The sequence below is a fragment of the Lucilia cuprina genome, chromosome 5, assembly GCF_022045245.1.
Source record: "Lucilia cuprina isolate Lc7/37 chromosome 5, ASM2204524v1, whole genome shotgun sequence".
Taxonomy (NCBI): domain Eukaryota; kingdom Metazoa; phylum Arthropoda; class Insecta; order Diptera; family Calliphoridae; genus Lucilia; species Lucilia cuprina.
The window spans coordinates 66132332-66149278 of NC_060953.1; the positions used below are offsets into that span (position 1 = coordinate 66132332).

The 16947-nt window shown below is 33.2% G+C and overlaps 5 protein-coding genes and 1 pseudogene across 5 annotated transcripts; 5 read left to right on the forward strand and 1 right to left on the reverse strand.

Annotated features, from left to right (window-relative positions):
• Positions 1-2085: 2085 nt before the first annotated feature.
• On the forward strand, positions 2086-3009 carry LOC111676808 (serine protease 1-like). Its single transcript, XM_023437789.2, has 2 exons — positions 2086-2616; positions 2691-3009. The coding sequence occupies exons 1-2, from the start codon at positions 2100-2102 to the stop codon at positions 2987-2989; spliced, it is 816 nt and encodes a 271-aa protein (XP_023293557.2). The 5' UTR covers positions 2086-2099; the 3' UTR covers positions 2990-3009.
• Positions 3010-5359: 2350 nt separating this feature from the next.
• Positions 5360-6348, forward strand: LOC111676807 (annotated as a pseudogene).
• Positions 6349-8244: 1896 nt separating this feature from the next.
• LOC111676829 (collagenase-like) lies at positions 8245-9192 on the forward strand. Its single transcript, XM_023437816.2, has 2 exons — positions 8245-8776; positions 8846-9192. Exons 1-2 carry the CDS (start codon positions 8269-8271, stop codon positions 9145-9147), a joined length of 810 nt encoding a protein of 269 aa, XP_023293584.2. The 5' UTR covers positions 8245-8268; the 3' UTR covers positions 9148-9192.
• Positions 9193-11854: 2662 nt separating this feature from the next.
• On the forward strand, positions 11855-12809 carry LOC111676821 (collagenase-like). Its single transcript, XM_023437807.2, has 2 exons — positions 11855-12371; positions 12439-12809. The coding sequence occupies exons 1-2, from the start codon at positions 11855-11857 to the stop codon at positions 12735-12737; spliced, it is 816 nt and encodes a 271-aa protein (XP_023293575.2). The 3' UTR covers positions 12738-12809.
• Positions 12810-13977: 1168 nt separating this feature from the next.
• On the reverse strand, positions 13978-14923 carry LOC111676819 (serine protease 1-like). The gene is made up of 2 exons (XM_023437805.2): positions 14391-14923; positions 13978-14331 (listed from the first exon to the last, which is right to left on the reverse strand). The coding sequence occupies exons 1-2, from the start codon at positions 14905-14907 to the stop codon at positions 14039-14041; spliced, it is 810 nt and encodes a 269-aa protein (XP_023293573.2). The 5' UTR covers positions 14908-14923; the 3' UTR covers positions 13978-14038.
• A 537-nt stretch (positions 14924-15460) lies between these two features.
• Positions 15461-16398, forward strand: LOC111676828 (serine protease 1-like). Its single transcript, XM_023437814.2, has 2 exons — positions 15461-15981; positions 16052-16398. The coding sequence occupies exons 1-2, from the start codon at positions 15477-15479 to the stop codon at positions 16342-16344; spliced, it is 798 nt and encodes a 265-aa protein (XP_023293582.2). The 5' UTR covers positions 15461-15476; the 3' UTR covers positions 16345-16398.
• Positions 16399-16947: the final 549 nt, after the last annotated feature.

A 16947-nucleotide genomic window follows, 5' to 3' on the forward strand; every position in this document is an offset into this window, starting at 1 on the left:
TTTACTAAATTTTGCAGAACTGAAACAAAATTCCAAAGTTTTTTTACCAAAATAGAAATCTACATAAAATTATCTTTATAAAGATCATAATCATGATGACAGTTATTGCAATGAGACTAGATTGCCTTGCAAGGAAGTTGAAAATTAAGCCTTTTTTTGTTTTATCCTTATAACAATACTTTGGGCCAAATTAATTGGAGTTTTTCCATAAAGTAACCAATAATACAATTTTTTGGTTAAAACTGGTAATTCGCTAAAAAAGCAGTGAAATATTTCGGATTGAATTAAACTTCAGTTTGATTTTACATAGTCTTGAATTCCAAAAATTATACAATTCACAATTAGTACCGTAACGTTGTATGTCGTAAGTTTTCACTATTCTTTCATTTTTGAGTCAAAAAATTTTCTATGCGAAATATTAATGACATATGATGATACATCAATACGAAACTGACAGTAAATTGGATATATGCAATGTCCTTTCCGTAAAAAAAAATATGGTTGTAGATGTTTGTAAGTGCTTGTCATGATGTTTGTGAGGATCTTATTGCCAAAGTTTCATATTAGTATATAGGTTTTATGTATCATGACCTTAAATTAAAGTTATAAAAATAAACCGAAAAAGTACAATTTTCAACACCGCTGCAGAATATCCAAAATATCCTGTAATAAATGTCGTCATTATTATACGTTAATGATATATAATTTTATGTTTATAACCGTGTTGTTGAATAACTCCATGAATATTGGTCCGATTCTGAGAAATTAAGTAAAAAATACCAAAAAATTTCTTTATAGAAACCATAATATCTCGAAAACAAGAACGCGAAATTTCCATAACAATTTTTGAACTCAGCAGGGGGAAATACATAGAAATCAGCTTTTTTAAGGCATTTTTAGTGTTGTCTAGTGTTTTTAATGTATGATTTTACTTATATCAAACTTTAAAGCAATTTCAACATTATATAAATTCTCGATCTCTAAAAACTATGCTTAACATACATACGAACAAACAGACAGATCCCAGCAGTTCGATGGGACAGTCCCGAACTGACCACTTGTGGTGGCCCCTAGCCACCTGACTACCCAGGTGACCGACCATTTTAACATGGGCTTGTCCTACGAGGAAGTCAATCGTCACTCTACACCCTACAAAGAGACAGTAAAGAGACGATTGCCTCCGCTCTCGCTTACAAAGGGCACACTAAAGTGACGACTGTCTTCATTCTCGTTTACAAAGAGTTTATTTGTGACAAAAGACAAAAAACATACGAATTGGAGTCAGCCAGGTGGTAAGATATTAATGGAACTAAAATTTGAAAATTTCAAATGTCTACTCTCCAGAATACTTTCGGACAATAATGTGACGATTAACCCAAAAGTTATAAATTTGAGTCAACCAGATGGCGGAATATTAGTAGAAAGTAATAATCATGTCTCCAAAAGATGGGTAAAATAACTACTTTCGGAAGTACAACAAAAACAACATTTAGGAGTATAATCTCTAGGTTACTTGAGGACAGTAAAGAGACGACTGTCTCCGCTCCCGCTTACAAAGGGGATACTAAAGTGACGACTGTCTTCATTCTCGATTACAAAGGGTACATTCGTGACGAATGACCCAAAACATACGAATTACGATCATTCAGATGGTTAACTATTAGTTGAAATTACTGTCTTTTTCGTAAGCATTGACTCTTTGTCGAACTGCTGGGATATGGCAAATGGAAAAATTTCATCTGATTAACTATACTCCTTAGATTATATCGTACTTTCAACAGAATCATTTGCTAGGAAGTTTAAGTAATTTAAAGCACTAAATCTTATTATTAAAATATTCATAAAAATTTAAATAATAATTTAATCAAATCTATGTCTAAAGTACTTTTAAATTATAAACTATAGTTAATATTAATTTTAGAATATTTTAGAAAAAACATACTGATTGTGTTATCTTTCATCAACTATATGATTAGGAAAGATAACAAAATTTCAGAACATAAAAATTACAGTAGTGCCGTTTGATAATGTGATGATATATAAACACAACTAATTTTCGATTAATGGTCAGTTACGAATCAAACATAGCTACATTAACCATGAAAGTATTTGGTGTGCTAGCATTAACATTGGCTTGCGTTTCAGCAGCCTCCATACCTGAAACTCCAGTATTTCTTAAAGATTTAAAAGGCACAAAAGTTACTCAAGGTCGAATTATTAATGGAAGTCCTGCTCACCCCGGTCTATTCCCTTATCAAGTTGGTCTAGCACTTGAAGATGGATTGGGACCATTTTGGTGTGGTGGTTCTTTAATTGGTAAAGAATGGGTCTTGACTGCTGCCCATTGTACAAATAATGTGATTTCTATAGTCGTATATTTGGGAAGCACTGAACGTACAGTTGCTGAAGTCACTTATAATCTTGACTCCAGTTCTATTGTTCAACATCCCAACTTCGATCCCACTACTTTGTCCAATGATATCTCTTTAATTAGAATTCCTGAAGTTACCTACAGCAAATTAATTCAACCTGTTAAACTACCAGCCATGTCCAACTCATATCCATCTTTTGTGGGTAGTTACGCTCTCGGAACTGGTTGGGGTGCTGATCGTGACTGTAAGTTTTGATATTATATTCTTATAAATATTACTTTTATTCTTAAACATATGTATGTTTTAATTTTAATTTAGATGGATGGCCTGTAGAAACATTGAGCTTTGCTTATTTCCAAGTCATTAGTAATGCTGAGTGTTCTCAAACTTATGGCTCACTTATCAACAGTGGAACACTTTGTGTTTCGACCACCACCGGTTACTCTATTTGCCAGGGTGACTCGGGCGGCCCATTGGTTTTGGACTCTACAAAGGAACTTATTGGTGTTACATCTTTCACATCAGCTCTTGGTTGCGAAGCTGGTTCACCAGCTGGTTTTGCTCGTGTCACCACTTACTTGGACTGGATTAAGTCCAACACTGGCATTTCCTACTAATTTATATAAATACTGTATTATCTTTTTAATTTATTAAATTTTAGTAAATAAAAAATACTTTGTATAAAAAACACTGTTTTATTTGGCGATAGAATCATAGAAAACTGTCCGTTATTTAGAAAACAAGCTTTTTGTCGAGATACAAGTATATTAAACATAATTATGAACTTAAAAGCCCTATTCGTAGGGTTCAGTTGTATGGGGGTAGGTGAAATAATGGACAGATGTTAACCGGTACCATAGAAGATCAATTTTGGAGATAGTACAAACTTCATTGGACTATCTCCAAAATTGCAAAATGGCTAGGTGATATAATGGAACGATCTTAAACATTTTCAATAGGCTTCGTCCCTGAGAAAATAGAATCATGTAGCAAATTTCATTGAAGTATCTTCAAAATTGCGACCTGTAGTTTGATTACAAGGTTTACATGGACGGACTGTCAGACGGGCGTACATAGCTAAATCGACTCAGAAGAAGATTCTGATCCGTTTGGTATATTCTAAGGTATACCAATTGGAATACCTTTGTGCGTTACAAATATCAGAACAAACCCTACCCACTTAAGTGGTGTAGGGTATAACAAAAATGTGAAAAAAATGTGAAAAATACAATACTTTGCGTCGAACTGCGACTGACAACTACGCAACTTAAAAAAAAATATGTTGCAAATCTCAAATTAAAAGTATAAAGAATATTTTTGATAGTTTTGTTTTTGTTTTCATTTTCTCTTCTGATTCATACGTACGAAAAAAGTCGAAAAGTCGAACTCGACTATTTTGTTCCAAAAAAGTCGATAACTCGACTATCGTCTGTGAAAAGAGTCAAAAGGTCAACTTTGGAAATTAAAGTCGGAAAGTCGGAAAATAGTGGAAAAGCCGAAAATAGTCGGAAAAGGTCAAAAATAGTCGAAAAAATAGGAAAAAGTCGAAAATAGTCGAAAAATCGGAAAAAGTCAGAAAAACTCGGGAAAAGTGGAAAAAAGTCGAAAAATCGGAAAAAGTCAAAAATAGTCGAAAAGTCGGAAAAAGTCAAAAATAGTTAAAAAGTCGAAAAAAGTCGGAGAAAATCGAAAAGTCTAAATCGTCGACAAGTCTAAAATAGTCGGAAAGTCGGAAAATGTCGAAAAAAGTCAAAAATAGTCGAAAAGTTGAAAATAGTCGTAAAGTCGACTATTTACAAAATACTAAAAGTCGAAAAGTCGACTTTTAACTAACTGAAAAAGTCTAAAAATCTACTTTTAACTAACTGAAGTCGAAAAATCTACATTGCAAAGTCGACTTTCGTTTCACCTGTAGAACCCTACGCCAAAGTTGAATATTTTTTAACTTTTGTACATCATGCACAAGTTTGACGTTTTGATTGTGACCGTTCTTATTAAAACACACACAGTAAACACGAGCTGCCAGTTGCAGTTCGACGCAAAGTATTGTATGTGTTTGGAGTTTAACTATTTTGTAAATATTCTTTATGGTATATGCAATACGACTAGCAACATAAGACTTTAAAATGGTTTATTAACAAGGATTTATTTTTATTACTTCGTTATTATACAATTTAAATAATAATTATTTTAAACAAAATAAAAATTTCAGCAAAAAGTTAATGAATAAAAATAACTAATAAGAATGTAACCAATATTTAAAAAAATTCGTAAACATTTGGCTAAAGTTAATAATATTTAAGGATAAGTTTCTAAATTGTGATAAATATTTGTTCTTTATGACAAGAACTATTTGTCATAAAGAACAAAAATCTTCAATTTTTTTTATTTCAAGTAGAAAATTTTACATTGTGATATTGCACTGCTTTTATTAACGACACATCTACGTATACGTGTTAATGATTTACTGATATTAAGTATACGCATAATTAATATAAATTACTTTTGTGATCGTTGACATGAAGTTTTATTTTACATGCTCGCAAGAGTAAATAAAAATTATGACAGACTGGACTTTCAGATGGCATATACTTTGTTTACAAGTTTTACTAAGAAAATAGAAATCAATTAAGGAACTAACTATAAGATTTTAGTTATATTTTCTAAATTCATATCTACAATGTGCAATAAGCCCGTTGTGCTATTCAAAATTCCTCAGAAATATTAAAAATTTAATCGAAATTATGTTTCAAATACCTTTAAACGTGTACAAATATATATATATATGAATGTGTGTTCTTGTTTTAAGTATTTTTAGACACATTCAGATTGCATTATCAGCAAATATTTTATAATTATGAATACAAGATATCTTAAAAAAAAAAACAAAATATTAGAATATTAAAATAACGGTAGTGCCGGTTGATTATGTTATGATATAAAAACTCAACTAGATTTCGACTTTACTGGTCAGTTATGAAGAGAACCATGAAAGTCTTGGGTGTACTAGCATTAGCATTGGCTTGCGTTACGGCGGCCACTATACCTGAAACTCCAGTATTTCTTAAAGACGTTAAAAGAACTAAAACTATAGAGGGACGTATTATTAATGGAAGTCCAGCTCATCCCGGACTATTTCCATATCAAGTTGGTCTATCACTTGATGATGCATTAGGAGCATTTTGGTGTGGTGGTTCTTTAATCGGTAAAGAATGGGTATTGACTGCAGCTCATTGTACAAATGGTGTTTTAGCTGGAATCGTGTATTTGGGAAGCACTGAACGCGCAGTAGCCGAAGTCACACTATAGACTCAAGCGCTATTTATCAACATAAAGACTTCGATCCTACTACTTTGGCCAATGATATCTCTTTGATCAAAATTCCTGAAGTTACCTACAGTAAATTAATTCAAGCTGTCAAATTACCAGCTTTGTCTAACTCATATCCAACATTTGCCGGAGATTATGCTCTTGCAAGTGGTTGGGGAGCTGATCGTGACTGTAAGTTTTAACATTCTCATTTTTATACACCCGAAATATATTCTTACGAACCTGTGTCTTTTTCTTTATAGTTGGATGGCCTGTAGACACATTGAGCTACGCCTATTTCATAGTAATGAGTAATGCTGAGTGTGCTCAAACTTATGGTTCCCTTATCACTAGCAAAATACTTTGTATTGCGACTACTAGCGGTTATTCCACTTGCCAGGGAGACTCTGGCGGCCCATTGGTTTTAGACTCTACTAAAGAACTTATTGGTGTTACATCTTTCACCTCAACGCTTGGCTGTCAAGCTGGTTCTCCAGGTGGTTTTGCTCGTGTAACCAGTTATTTGGATTGGATCAAGTCTCACACTGGCATATCTTACTAGTTAGTTTTTTTTTTGAATTTTTAAAATTGTTAAAGTATTAAATTATGGTAAAATAAAACATACTCTGTATAAAAATATAACTTTTTCGTTAAATAAGGAATCTTATAATTGGATTTTAGAAGTTATTTTTACTCAAATAATTACTATACATCAAGGGACTATAATCAATAGCCTCTATCTGTAATTTTCATTAAAATAAGATTTTAATGGCGGAAATTTTCAGGCACCATTGATATGAATTTTAAAGAAAAACAAAATTAGGTGGGGTATCTGTTGTCTTCGGCAACAGCACCGAACCTTTACAGCTACTTACACTTTCCGCGAATTTGGTTTTAAACCACAGCCATTACGTGGATCCCGAAGGAACCTCAACCAACTGACCAGCCAGGACATAGTCCTGTGTGCAACTGGCCACCCGTAGTACCAGATTGTGTGATTCTCTGGTTAGACCCCATGTCAAATCATACCAAGAAGAAGTCGAGGTTGTGAAATCACCAGGCAGAGGTACTAGTAGCACCTCAAAACCCCCGATTGCAATACACCAAGATGGGATCTGTCATTTAGAAAGAGGCTATTATAATAAACGCAATATACATTTATTTTCCAATTTAATCACTGGTCACTGAAAGTGGCTTTACTTGGGTCCATGTTGGTGCCTTTGTACTAGTACATGTAAGAAAAGAAATAGAGAGATAGGGAAGAGTGGAAAAGAGATAGTGAGAATGAAAGTGAGATTTTGAGAAAGAGAAAAACCATTCTAATGGAATATTTGACAAATCAGATCACCAAAGTATGTCGATCCAAACGAAATCTCCGAAATCTGGCTTCCGCCAAAGCAGAACAATCGAAGATTAGTAATTGTCTCTTTTTCATCCTCGTTCTGCAGTAATCGTTGAACGGAAGACCATGGTTACCAAATTTACACTGGTCAGTAATAACCGATATCAGCCTAAGGTCTTTGAAGACCAAGAATATATTTATACCTGTGTAGATCCATTTGTGGCCACAGTGCTCTAGATGTTGAGCATGTGTGCTTACATGACCATTTGTCGCGAGCAATGCAGAAGCAGTATTAAGTGATCTGCTTCTTTATTGCAAGTAGTGGAATAACGCTAAACTGATCTATTTTCAGTCTTCTAAGCATGGTGCTTGCTCTCGCCCAGGAGTCAGCAATATTATTGCCATACGAAATCCCTTGTTCCTTTACCCAAATTAGGGTGATATTCAAATGTCTCGCCATCTTATTGAGAGACGCCAATCCACCCAATTAGGGATTTAATTGCGATACAAATTCTGATATCCCTTTTAGATATCGTTACGTTAGCCAATTTAACGCCCTTTGACTTTTAATCCGATATTACCCATACATGCAAGGCATACAGGCATGATCCAAAAGAAGTCGTTTCAAGAATAGAATAGCTTGGAAAGTTTTATGATATTCTTTATCTATTTCAAATAGTTAAATTTTATGTTCCTTATCTAAATTTATATAATATTGATAAAATCATATTTTCTACGTTTATAACAAAATTGAATTCGCAGCGAAAATAATAGAACAATAGACGTATATTTGTATGTATTTCAAAATTTAGAAATAAAACCCCCGATTTGTTTATTATAACTTGTTATAAAGTTTTAAGTGCACGAAAACACTTGAAACTATTTTTAAAGATTAATTTAGATTATAAGAGCCTATATGCAAATTTTTAAGAAAATACTTACAAACAAATCAATAATAAAATCAATAGTAATTGAAATTATATAACATCATAATCGGCGTGATGTCTAAAGTTCTACATAAGTACATATGTTTATTAATTATTAGGGTAATAAGTTACTGTTACTGATTTTAGTGTATTATATTGATAACATAATCAAACACTATTTGATAATAAGAGAAAACAAACTTTCGGAACACAAAAATTGCCTAGTGCCACTTGATAAGATTTAAATTTTAATATAAAAACACAACAAATTTTCAATTAATGGTCAGTTACGAATTGTACTTACTCAGCTACCGCAACCATGAAAGTCTTGGTAGTATTTGCATTGACATTGGCTTGCGTTTCGGCAGCCAGCTTACCAGCAACTCCTGCTTTCTTTAAGGACATAAAACGTCCCGAAAATCGTATTGTTAATGGTAGTCCTGCACATCCCGGTCTATTCCCCTACCAAGTTGGCTTATCACTTCACATTGAATACGGTTCATTTTGGTGTGGTGGTTCTTTAATTGGCAAAGAATGGGTGTTAACTGCTGCTCACTGCACATATGATGTACTGAATGCAATTGTATATTTGGGCAGCACTACTCGCACTGTGGCGGAAGTCACTTACAATGTTGACCGCAGCGATATTTTCACACATAGCGGTTTTAATCTTCAAACTTATGAAAATGATGTCGCTTTAATTAGAATTCCCGCAGTTGCCTATAGCAAATTAATTCAACCTGTTAAGCTACCCGCTATTTCTGCTTCATATCCAACCTTTGCTGGTACTTGGGGTACCGCCTCCGGTTGGGGCAACGATAATGATTGTAAGTGTTCAGTTTGTTTTAAATGGAATTATTTATATTTTAAATTTAATTTTTCTTCACTTCTTATAGACGGTACTACTGTAGCAACCTTGAATTTCGCTCATCTTTTGATTATTACTAATGCCGAATGTGCTAAAACTTATGGTGATGTGGTGGTTAATAGCGGTACACTTTGTGTTTCGACTTCTGGCGGTAGTTCTACTTGCCAAGGTGATTCTGGTGGTCCATTAGTTTCGGGCAATACTAAAGAACTTCTTGGTGTAACATCATTTGGTTCGGCACTTGGTTGCGAAGCTGGCTATCCAGTTGGTTTTGCTCGTGTCACTCATTTCTTGGAATGGATTAAAGACCACACAGGCATATACTACTAATTTAATGTACATATATAATACTTAATTGAAATTATTACGATTAAATGAAATATGTATATACTATGTATGTTTACATTTTAAAATAGTTTATTGTTTTTTTTATTGCAATTATGTTATGAGTCATTATAAATTTTTATTAACACTTCAGAAATAGCTGATTAAGGCCCCCATATATATAGATTTTGAATTTGAAATTGTCACACATACAGCTGTGCTTCTTTGAATCATAGAAATAAAACACTTCATACTTATCTATGCTTAACATCTGGTCTAGACCAGATGTTATGATTTTGTTTATCTCTTATCATTAGCAATTATATCGTCAGAGTTTTGAATAGATATTCTGAAATACTTGAAAATAGTATATACATATACATACGTACGTACTTATATATTTAGCACCCCCATATAATTATCAATTTAAAATTTTTAAAATGTATTTAATTTAATTGCATTAAAATCTGTATAGGAATTAAATCTTAAGTATGTTTCAGAAAAATTTTTAATCCTTTAGGACAAATCTTTAGGTAAAGGATTAGGGATTAAATTAAAATTAATCCTTGAAAATTGTGTTAGAATACTCAATCAGCTAATTGTGTATGCCGTTTTAAGCGCCCAATGGAGGTGGTTTAAAATTGAGCAAGTAATGCAAAAGTATAAACAGCTGATGTCAAAAAAAAATAATAATATACATTTTATTTTAAATGATTGATTTATCAATTAGTATAAATTATGGGGACTTTACAATATATTTTTTGTTTTAAATTTAAATTTTCATTAATTTTCATATTACATTTATAATTGTCTTCTTCTTTTTTATGAAACATTTATTGTTTTGATAACAAACAATGACGTTTTCTGTTGTTTTGTATTATTTTTAGATTAATCTGATTATTAATTGGCATTTGATTGTCAACTCAAAGTACCACTCTTAGTCAATTAAATTTAAAAGATTTTGGAAAATATTTCCTACTTTATGTGTATTTGTGGATGAATAATTATCAACGAGCAAACAGATGGACGTCGGTCAATACCCAGCAGTTCGACGGGACAGTCCCGAACTGGCCATTTAACCTACCACTTGTGGTGGCCCCTAGCCATCTGACTACCCAGACGACCAACCATTTTCACATGGGCTTGTCCTACGAGGAAGTTAATCGTCACTCTACACCCTACAAAGAGACAATAAAGAGACTATTGCCTCCGCTCTCGCTTACAAAGGGGACACTAAAGTGACGACTGTCTTCACTCTCGATTACAAAGAGTATATTTGTGACGAAAGACCAAAAACATACGAATTGGAGTCAGCCAGGTGGTATGATATTAATGAAACTAAAATTTGAAAATTTCAAGTGTCTACTCTCTAGAATACTAAGGGACAATAATGTGACGATTGACCCGAAAGATATAAATATGAGTCAACCAGATGGTGGCATATTAGTAGAAAGTAATAATCATTTCTCCAAAAGATGGGTAAAGTAATTACTTTCGGAAGTACAACAAAAAAACAACTTTTAAGAGTATAATCTCTAGGTTACTTGAGGACAGTAGAGAGACGACTGTCTCCGCTCCCGCTTACAAAGAGGACACTAAAGTGACGACTATCTTCATTCTCGATTACAAAGGGTACATTCGTGACGAATGACCCAAAACATACGAATTACGATCATCCAGGTGGTTAACTATTAGTGGAAATTAACGTCTTTTTCGTATGCATTGACTCTTTGTCGAACTGCTGGGTAGACTTTGCTATACGTATATAGGTTTAGAATTCTAATATATATTATAAATTGCTTTCTTAGTTTATTTATTTGTTTATTGAAATTACGATATCCATCAAAATCTTTTTTTAAATTCAATTATGATTTCAATCTGACCTCTGAATTTCTCAATTAACAATGATGGATTCATGTGTTTAACATCTCAAATGAGGTCAAAGGCGAAGTTTTTAAGGTCAGATTCGGTTTTGAGTATAGTTCCGTCAAACATGTTGGGGTTTTGAGCTATTAAAGACGTATTAAAAATTATGGCGAATTTGAAATATATTTACCCCCTTATTAATAAACAGAACTTTATTTTATAAAAGGTTTATAAAACAAAATTTCCATAAGAAATTTGATTTGTAAATCGTTTATAAAATAAAAAATTGTTTATGAATATGGAGGTTAACTTTTAAGGCTTATATAACGAATTCTTAAAATTAAAAATAACAATAATATCGAAATAACATGTTTGCAGAATCGATTTAAGAAATCAGAATTTTATTTTAATATCAATTATAGAAAATTTGCCATCGATTAAGAAATGAATAAATAATATAGTGAAAATTATATCGCAAAATTTTAAACATGGTCTATAATCTAAACTAAGATAAGAGAATAGTTAGTAGTACTTCGTCGACCAGTGTAATTATAAATTCATATAATTTATATAACAATTTAATTGAAATAATATCAATTTAAAAGAAAGTACTTCAGAATTGTGTGTTTATTAGGGTAATCAATCTTCAATACTGATTTAAAAATATTTTTAGATTAAATAACAAACACTATTTGATAATGATCATAACAAGATAAACAAATTTATTAAACATACATATTTATTATGAAAAAAAGAAAAAACATAAGAACGATTTGAAAATGTTTTGATATAAAAGACCAACTAATTAAGTATTAATGATCAGTTACAAATTATAACTACTTGAACGATGAATGTATTAGTAGTATTGGCATTAGCATTATCTTACGTTTCGGCGGCCTCTATACCAGAATCTCCTGTTTTCCCCAAGGACTTGAAAGGTGCTAAAGTTATTGAGGAACGTATTACTAATGGATATGAGGCTTATCCTGGTCTATTTCCATACCAAGTTGGCTTGACATTATCACTTGGTCAATATGGATCGATGTGGTGTGGTGGTTCTTTGATTGGCAAAACATGGGTGTTAACTGCTGCTCACTGCACTGATCGTGTATTGTCTGCTACCGTGTATTTGGGAAGTACTGAACGTACTGTTGCTCAAGTTACTTTTAATGTCGACTCCACCTCCTTCATCCAACACGCTGGCTACAATCCTATAACTTTGAATAATGATATCTCTTTGATAAGAATTCCTGAAGTTACTTATTCCGATGAAATTCAACCTGTTAAGCTACCCGCTATTTCCGAAACCTACTCAAACTATGCTAATACTTGGGCCACCGCATCCGGTTGGGGACTTGATGAGAGTAAGTTTAGATTTTTTTTATTAAATTTATTTTTTTATGCTTTTTATGTGTTCTCGTTTTTTTACAGACAATGCAAGCGTATCGAACCTGAAATATGCCCAATTTCTGGTCATAACTAATGCTGAGTGTGCTAAAACCTATGGATCAATGATCACTAACAATATCCTTTGCGTTGCCACTCCTAGTGGTACTTCTACATGCAGCGGTGATTCTGGTGGCCCATTAGTATCAGATTTTACAAAAGAACTCATTGGTGTTACATCTTTTGTTTCCCGAGCTGGTTGCCAATATGGTGCCGCAGCTGGATTCGCCCGTGTAACCACTTACTTGGAATGGATTAGAGCTTACACTGGCATTTCATATTAACTAAATTAATTTTACCTTTAAAATGCTAGAAAAATAGTTTAATTTATTACTGTTATTAAATGTTTTTCTTAAATTTTAAAAATATCGTGTTTTTGTTTTAAAATAAGCCGTTATCTGACTGCCGGTCCACACTAGGAAACTTTTGTTGGGAAACTTTTGATTTTGAGTGAGAGAGAAAGAGAAAGAATATCAAGCATCTCTCTCGCGGTACGAAGTTTCCCGTTCTCGCAACTTGTTTTGTTTTCTTATTCTTCTCATTTGTACAACAACAAATCCATGCAATTAACACGTAGTTTCTGAAACAAAAGTTTCTATGTGTGGACATTCAGGAAACTTCAAAAGAGAAATAAGAAAAAGTTTATCAACAAAAGTTTCCTAGTGTGGACCAGGTATAATCCAGCAAATATCGTTTAAATTGTAGGTATTTTGAATTACACAATAAATACGGTTTTTAAGGTTTTTAACCGATCCTTAGATTGTAAAAGGTATTCCGCAAAATATTAGCCTCATACTAACAATTCCAAGCACACGTAATCCTATCAAATAGTACACAGATCACATCCTAAACTTCTCATATGTTTAAATTATCAGTTCATACATATGTGCCTTCGGTAGGTTAATGGTAAGGCCTGATTGACACTGGGAAACTTTTGTTGAGAAACTTTTGATTTTGTGTGTGAGAGAAAGAGATGGTTGATATTTCTTTCTCTCACACACAAAAATCAAAAGTTTCCCAAAAAAAGTTTCCTAATGTAAACCAGATCTAAATGTTCTTGTCTGTCAGACAGAAGATGTAAGCTCAATTCCTACAAGTAAAGAACGGAGAACGCAATACCGATTTGAATTTAAACGGTTTAGATGTAATATAACTAATTAAGGGCAGGTTTCTTACTAGTCAGTTAAACTAGGCTTAACTTGCTGTTAGATTAAACTCGGAACAAATTTAGGGGGACTTTAACTGATAATTATGTTTTTCAGTTATGAATCTAGAAACAGCTGTTTTTTGCAAACATTACTTTTGTAAATTATAGAAAAATTTTAAATGAGAAAATTACTATTTACTTAAAATATTAAGTTTTTGTTCTTCGAAATGAAAAACACAAATCATATATTAAACTAGGTTTAACCAAAGAATGTAGATTATCTTCTGAAAAAATCCACACTAATTAACTAACTAACGATCTAAAGCAGGACACTTTTGAAATTCAACTTAGTCACATTTTCAAAAACAACACATTCATTAACTTTAATAAAGTAATTTCTTTTATTTCATTCTATTTTTAAATCCATAATTGTACACATTAATATGAAATGCCTGTGAGGGACTTGATCCATTCTAAGTAAGTGGTTACACGAGCAAATCCAGATGGATATCCAGATTCGCAGCCACCGGATGAAACAAAAGATGTTACACCAATAAGCTCAGAGCCCAAAGCTAAAGGACCACCAGAATCACCCTGGCAAGTGGAAGTGCCGTCAGGAGTTGAAACGCAAAGTATTGCGTCTGTAATCATAGGACCATAGGTCTGAGCACACTCAGCATTACTAATGACTTCAAGTTGAACATATTTCAATCCCCATACAACCCATCCAGCTAGAGAAATAATAAATTTAGTATAAAAATCGAATCGAATTTAAAACAAATGTACATACCATCTTCAATTTTACCCCAACCGGAGGCGGTGGGCCATGTACCATCATAAGTTGGATATGTTTCAGAAATAGCTGGTAGCCTAATGGGTTGAATTTCATCGGTAAAGGTCACTGCAGGAATTTTGATTAAAGTAATATCATTGTTGAAAGTAAAAGGATCATAGTCTCTATGTTGAAAAATGGAATTATAATCAACGGAGTAAGTAATTTTGGCAACAGCACGAGAAGTGCTTCCCAAATATACGGTAATAGATCTAACTCCATCCGTACAATGAGCAGCAGTCAACACCCATTCTTTGCCAATTAAAGAACCACCGCACCAAAATGAGCCATAGTCTCCATTAAGTGATAATCCAGCTTGGTAAGGAAATTGTCCCGGAGAAGCTTCATGTCCATTAGTTATACGACCTTCGATAACATTATCGGCTTTTAAGTCTTTTAGAAAAACTGCAGTTTCCGGAATTGAGGCTGCTGAAACGCAAGCCAACGCTAATGCTAACACCACAAATACTTTCATTGTTACCGAAGCTAAGTATAATTCGTAACTGACGAGTTTAACTAAAACTGTTGGAGTTTTTATATTGTCACAGTTGGCCACACGTTCTGAGATTTGTATTGCAAAAATACTATCGGAAATTACCCCTTGAAAATTTTATAAACATTGATTAAGGAAAGCATTTGAGATTACTTAAGACCTAATTTCGATTAAGTTTGATTTAATTTTTAATTGCGTAAAGCTAGAAAATAAAGATTTAAAATTCTTATAAGGTTGAAGTCCCCAATGTTTTGATTGAAAAATTCTAATCTATTTAATATTCTTCAACTATAACATTTCGAGTTGATCCTTATTAAAAGTATTATATTTGAAAGCGTAAATAAAAATGCAAACCAACGCAATCGAAATTAATGTCTTAAGTACTCTCAAATACTTTAAAACTAATCAATTGTTTTAAAAAAATTTTCAAGGGGTATTAAATCAAGATTTCTGATTGCAAGCAATACAACCAATTGCAAATGTCACAATATAAAAGCACCAAGAATTTATGGTTAATCGTCAGTTACGAATTTTAACAAGTTTCGGAGACAATGAAAGTATTTGTGGTGTTAGCATTAGCTTTGGCTTGCGTTTCGGCAGCCTCTGTTCCCGAAACTAAAGTTTTTTCTAAAGACTTAAAAGGCGAAGGTCGTATTACTAACGGGCATGAAGCTAATCCTGGACAATTCCCTTACCAAGTTGGCTTATCACTTTTCAATGACTATGGCACATTTTGGTGTGGCGGTTCCTTAATCGGCAATGAATGGGTATTGACTGCTGCTCATTGTACAGATGGAGTTGTAGCTGCTACCATATATTTGGGAAGCACCATACGTACTGTTGGCAAAGTTGCTTACTCTGTGGACCGCAGTTCCATTTTTCAACACCCCGACTTTGATAATTATAATTTCCATAATGATATCTCTCTAATCAGAATTCCTGCTGTTACCTATACCGATGATATTCAACCCATTAGGCTACCAGCTATTTCTGAAACATATCCATCATATACTGGTAGTGTTGCCACCGCATCTGGTTGGGGAAAAACCTACGATAGTAAGTTCATTGATAATTATTGTTACTATTTTTGAGTAATTCCATTTTAATGTGTCTTTTATATTTTTAGCTGGATTTGTTGTATGGATGTTGAATTATGCCGATCTTCCTGTCATTAGTAATGAGGAATGTGCTCAAAGTTTTGGTTCATTAATTACTGACACATTTGTTTGCGTTTCAACTCCTGATGGCAGTTCCCCTTGCAATGGTGATAATGGTGGTCCATTAGCTTTGAATTCTGATCTAATTGGTGTCGCATCGTTTGTTTCCTCATCTGGTTGTCAAATTGGTTATCCAGCTGTATATACTCGCGTAACCACTTACTTAGACTGGATTAATTCCCACACTGGTATCTCCTATTAAAGCAGCTTAAGCAAATTGTATAATTAGTTGGATTTACAAAATAGGTTGAAATAAAAATGTTCGAAAACAAACAAAACACTTTACAGTTTTAATTTTTTTATACCCTACACCACTATATTGGGGAGGGTATTATACGTTTGTGCTGATGTTTGGTCAAATATTGGTCAAATACCCACCTTAAAGTATAACGATCGATTCAGAATCATTTTTTGAGTCGATTAAGACATGTCCGTCCGTCTGTCCGTCTGGCTGGCTGGCTGTCCATGTAAACCTTGTGCGCAAGGTACACGCCGCAATTTTCAAGATAATTTGATGAAATTTGATGAAAGCATGTTTTTTGGCACAGGAACGAAGCCTATTGAAAATGGTTGAAATCGGTCCATTATTTCACCTAGCCCCCATACAACCGTACCTCCCGATTTGAACTTTTTATGCCATAATTACGTCAAATATTCTATTATCTCTCTAAAAATTGGCACGAATAAGTTTTATATGAGTACTAGCTATACCCAGTGTGCTTCGCTACCCTCATCGTAGTGGAATAAAATAAATATCATTATTGTAAATGTATATATATCTGCAATATCAATAATTCCCCTTTTA

Coding starts and splice junctions, on each gene's coding strand:
- LOC111676808 (XM_023437789.2), top strand. CDS start 2,100: ATGAAAGTATTTGGTGTGCTAGCATTAACATTGGCTTGCGTTTCAGCA. Junction 2,617..2,690: donor TTGGGGTGCTGATCGTGACT/GTAAGTTTTGAT, acceptor ATTTTAATTTAG/ATGGATGGCCTGTAGAAACA.
- LOC111676828 (XM_023437814.2), top strand. CDS start 15,477: ATGAAAGTATTTGTGGTGTTAGCATTAGCTTTGGCTTGCGTTTCGGCA. Junction 15,982..16,051: donor TTGGGGAAAAACCTACGATA/GTAAGTTCATTG, acceptor TTATATTTTTAG/CTGGATTTGTTGTATGGATG.
- LOC111676821 (XM_023437807.2), top strand. CDS start 11,855: ATGAATGTATTAGTAGTATTGGCATTAGCATTATCTTACGTTTCGGCG. Junction 12,372..12,438: donor CGGTTGGGGACTTGATGAGA/GTAAGTTTAGAT, acceptor GTTTTTTTACAG/ACAATGCAAGCGTATCGAAC.
- LOC111676819 (XM_023437805.2), bottom strand. CDS start 14,907: ATGAAAGTATTTGTGGTGTTAGCATTAGCGTTGGCTTGCGTTTCAGCA. Junction 14,332..14,390: donor TTGGGGTAAAATTGAAGATG/GTATGTACATTT, acceptor TTATTTCTCTAG/CTGGATGGGTTGTATGGGGA.
- LOC111676829 (XM_023437816.2), top strand. CDS start 8,269: ATGAAAGTCTTGGTAGTATTTGCATTGACATTGGCTTGCGTTTCGGCA. Junction 8,777..8,845: donor TTGGGGCAACGATAATGATT/GTAAGTGTTCAG, acceptor CACTTCTTATAG/ACGGTACTACTGTAGCAACC.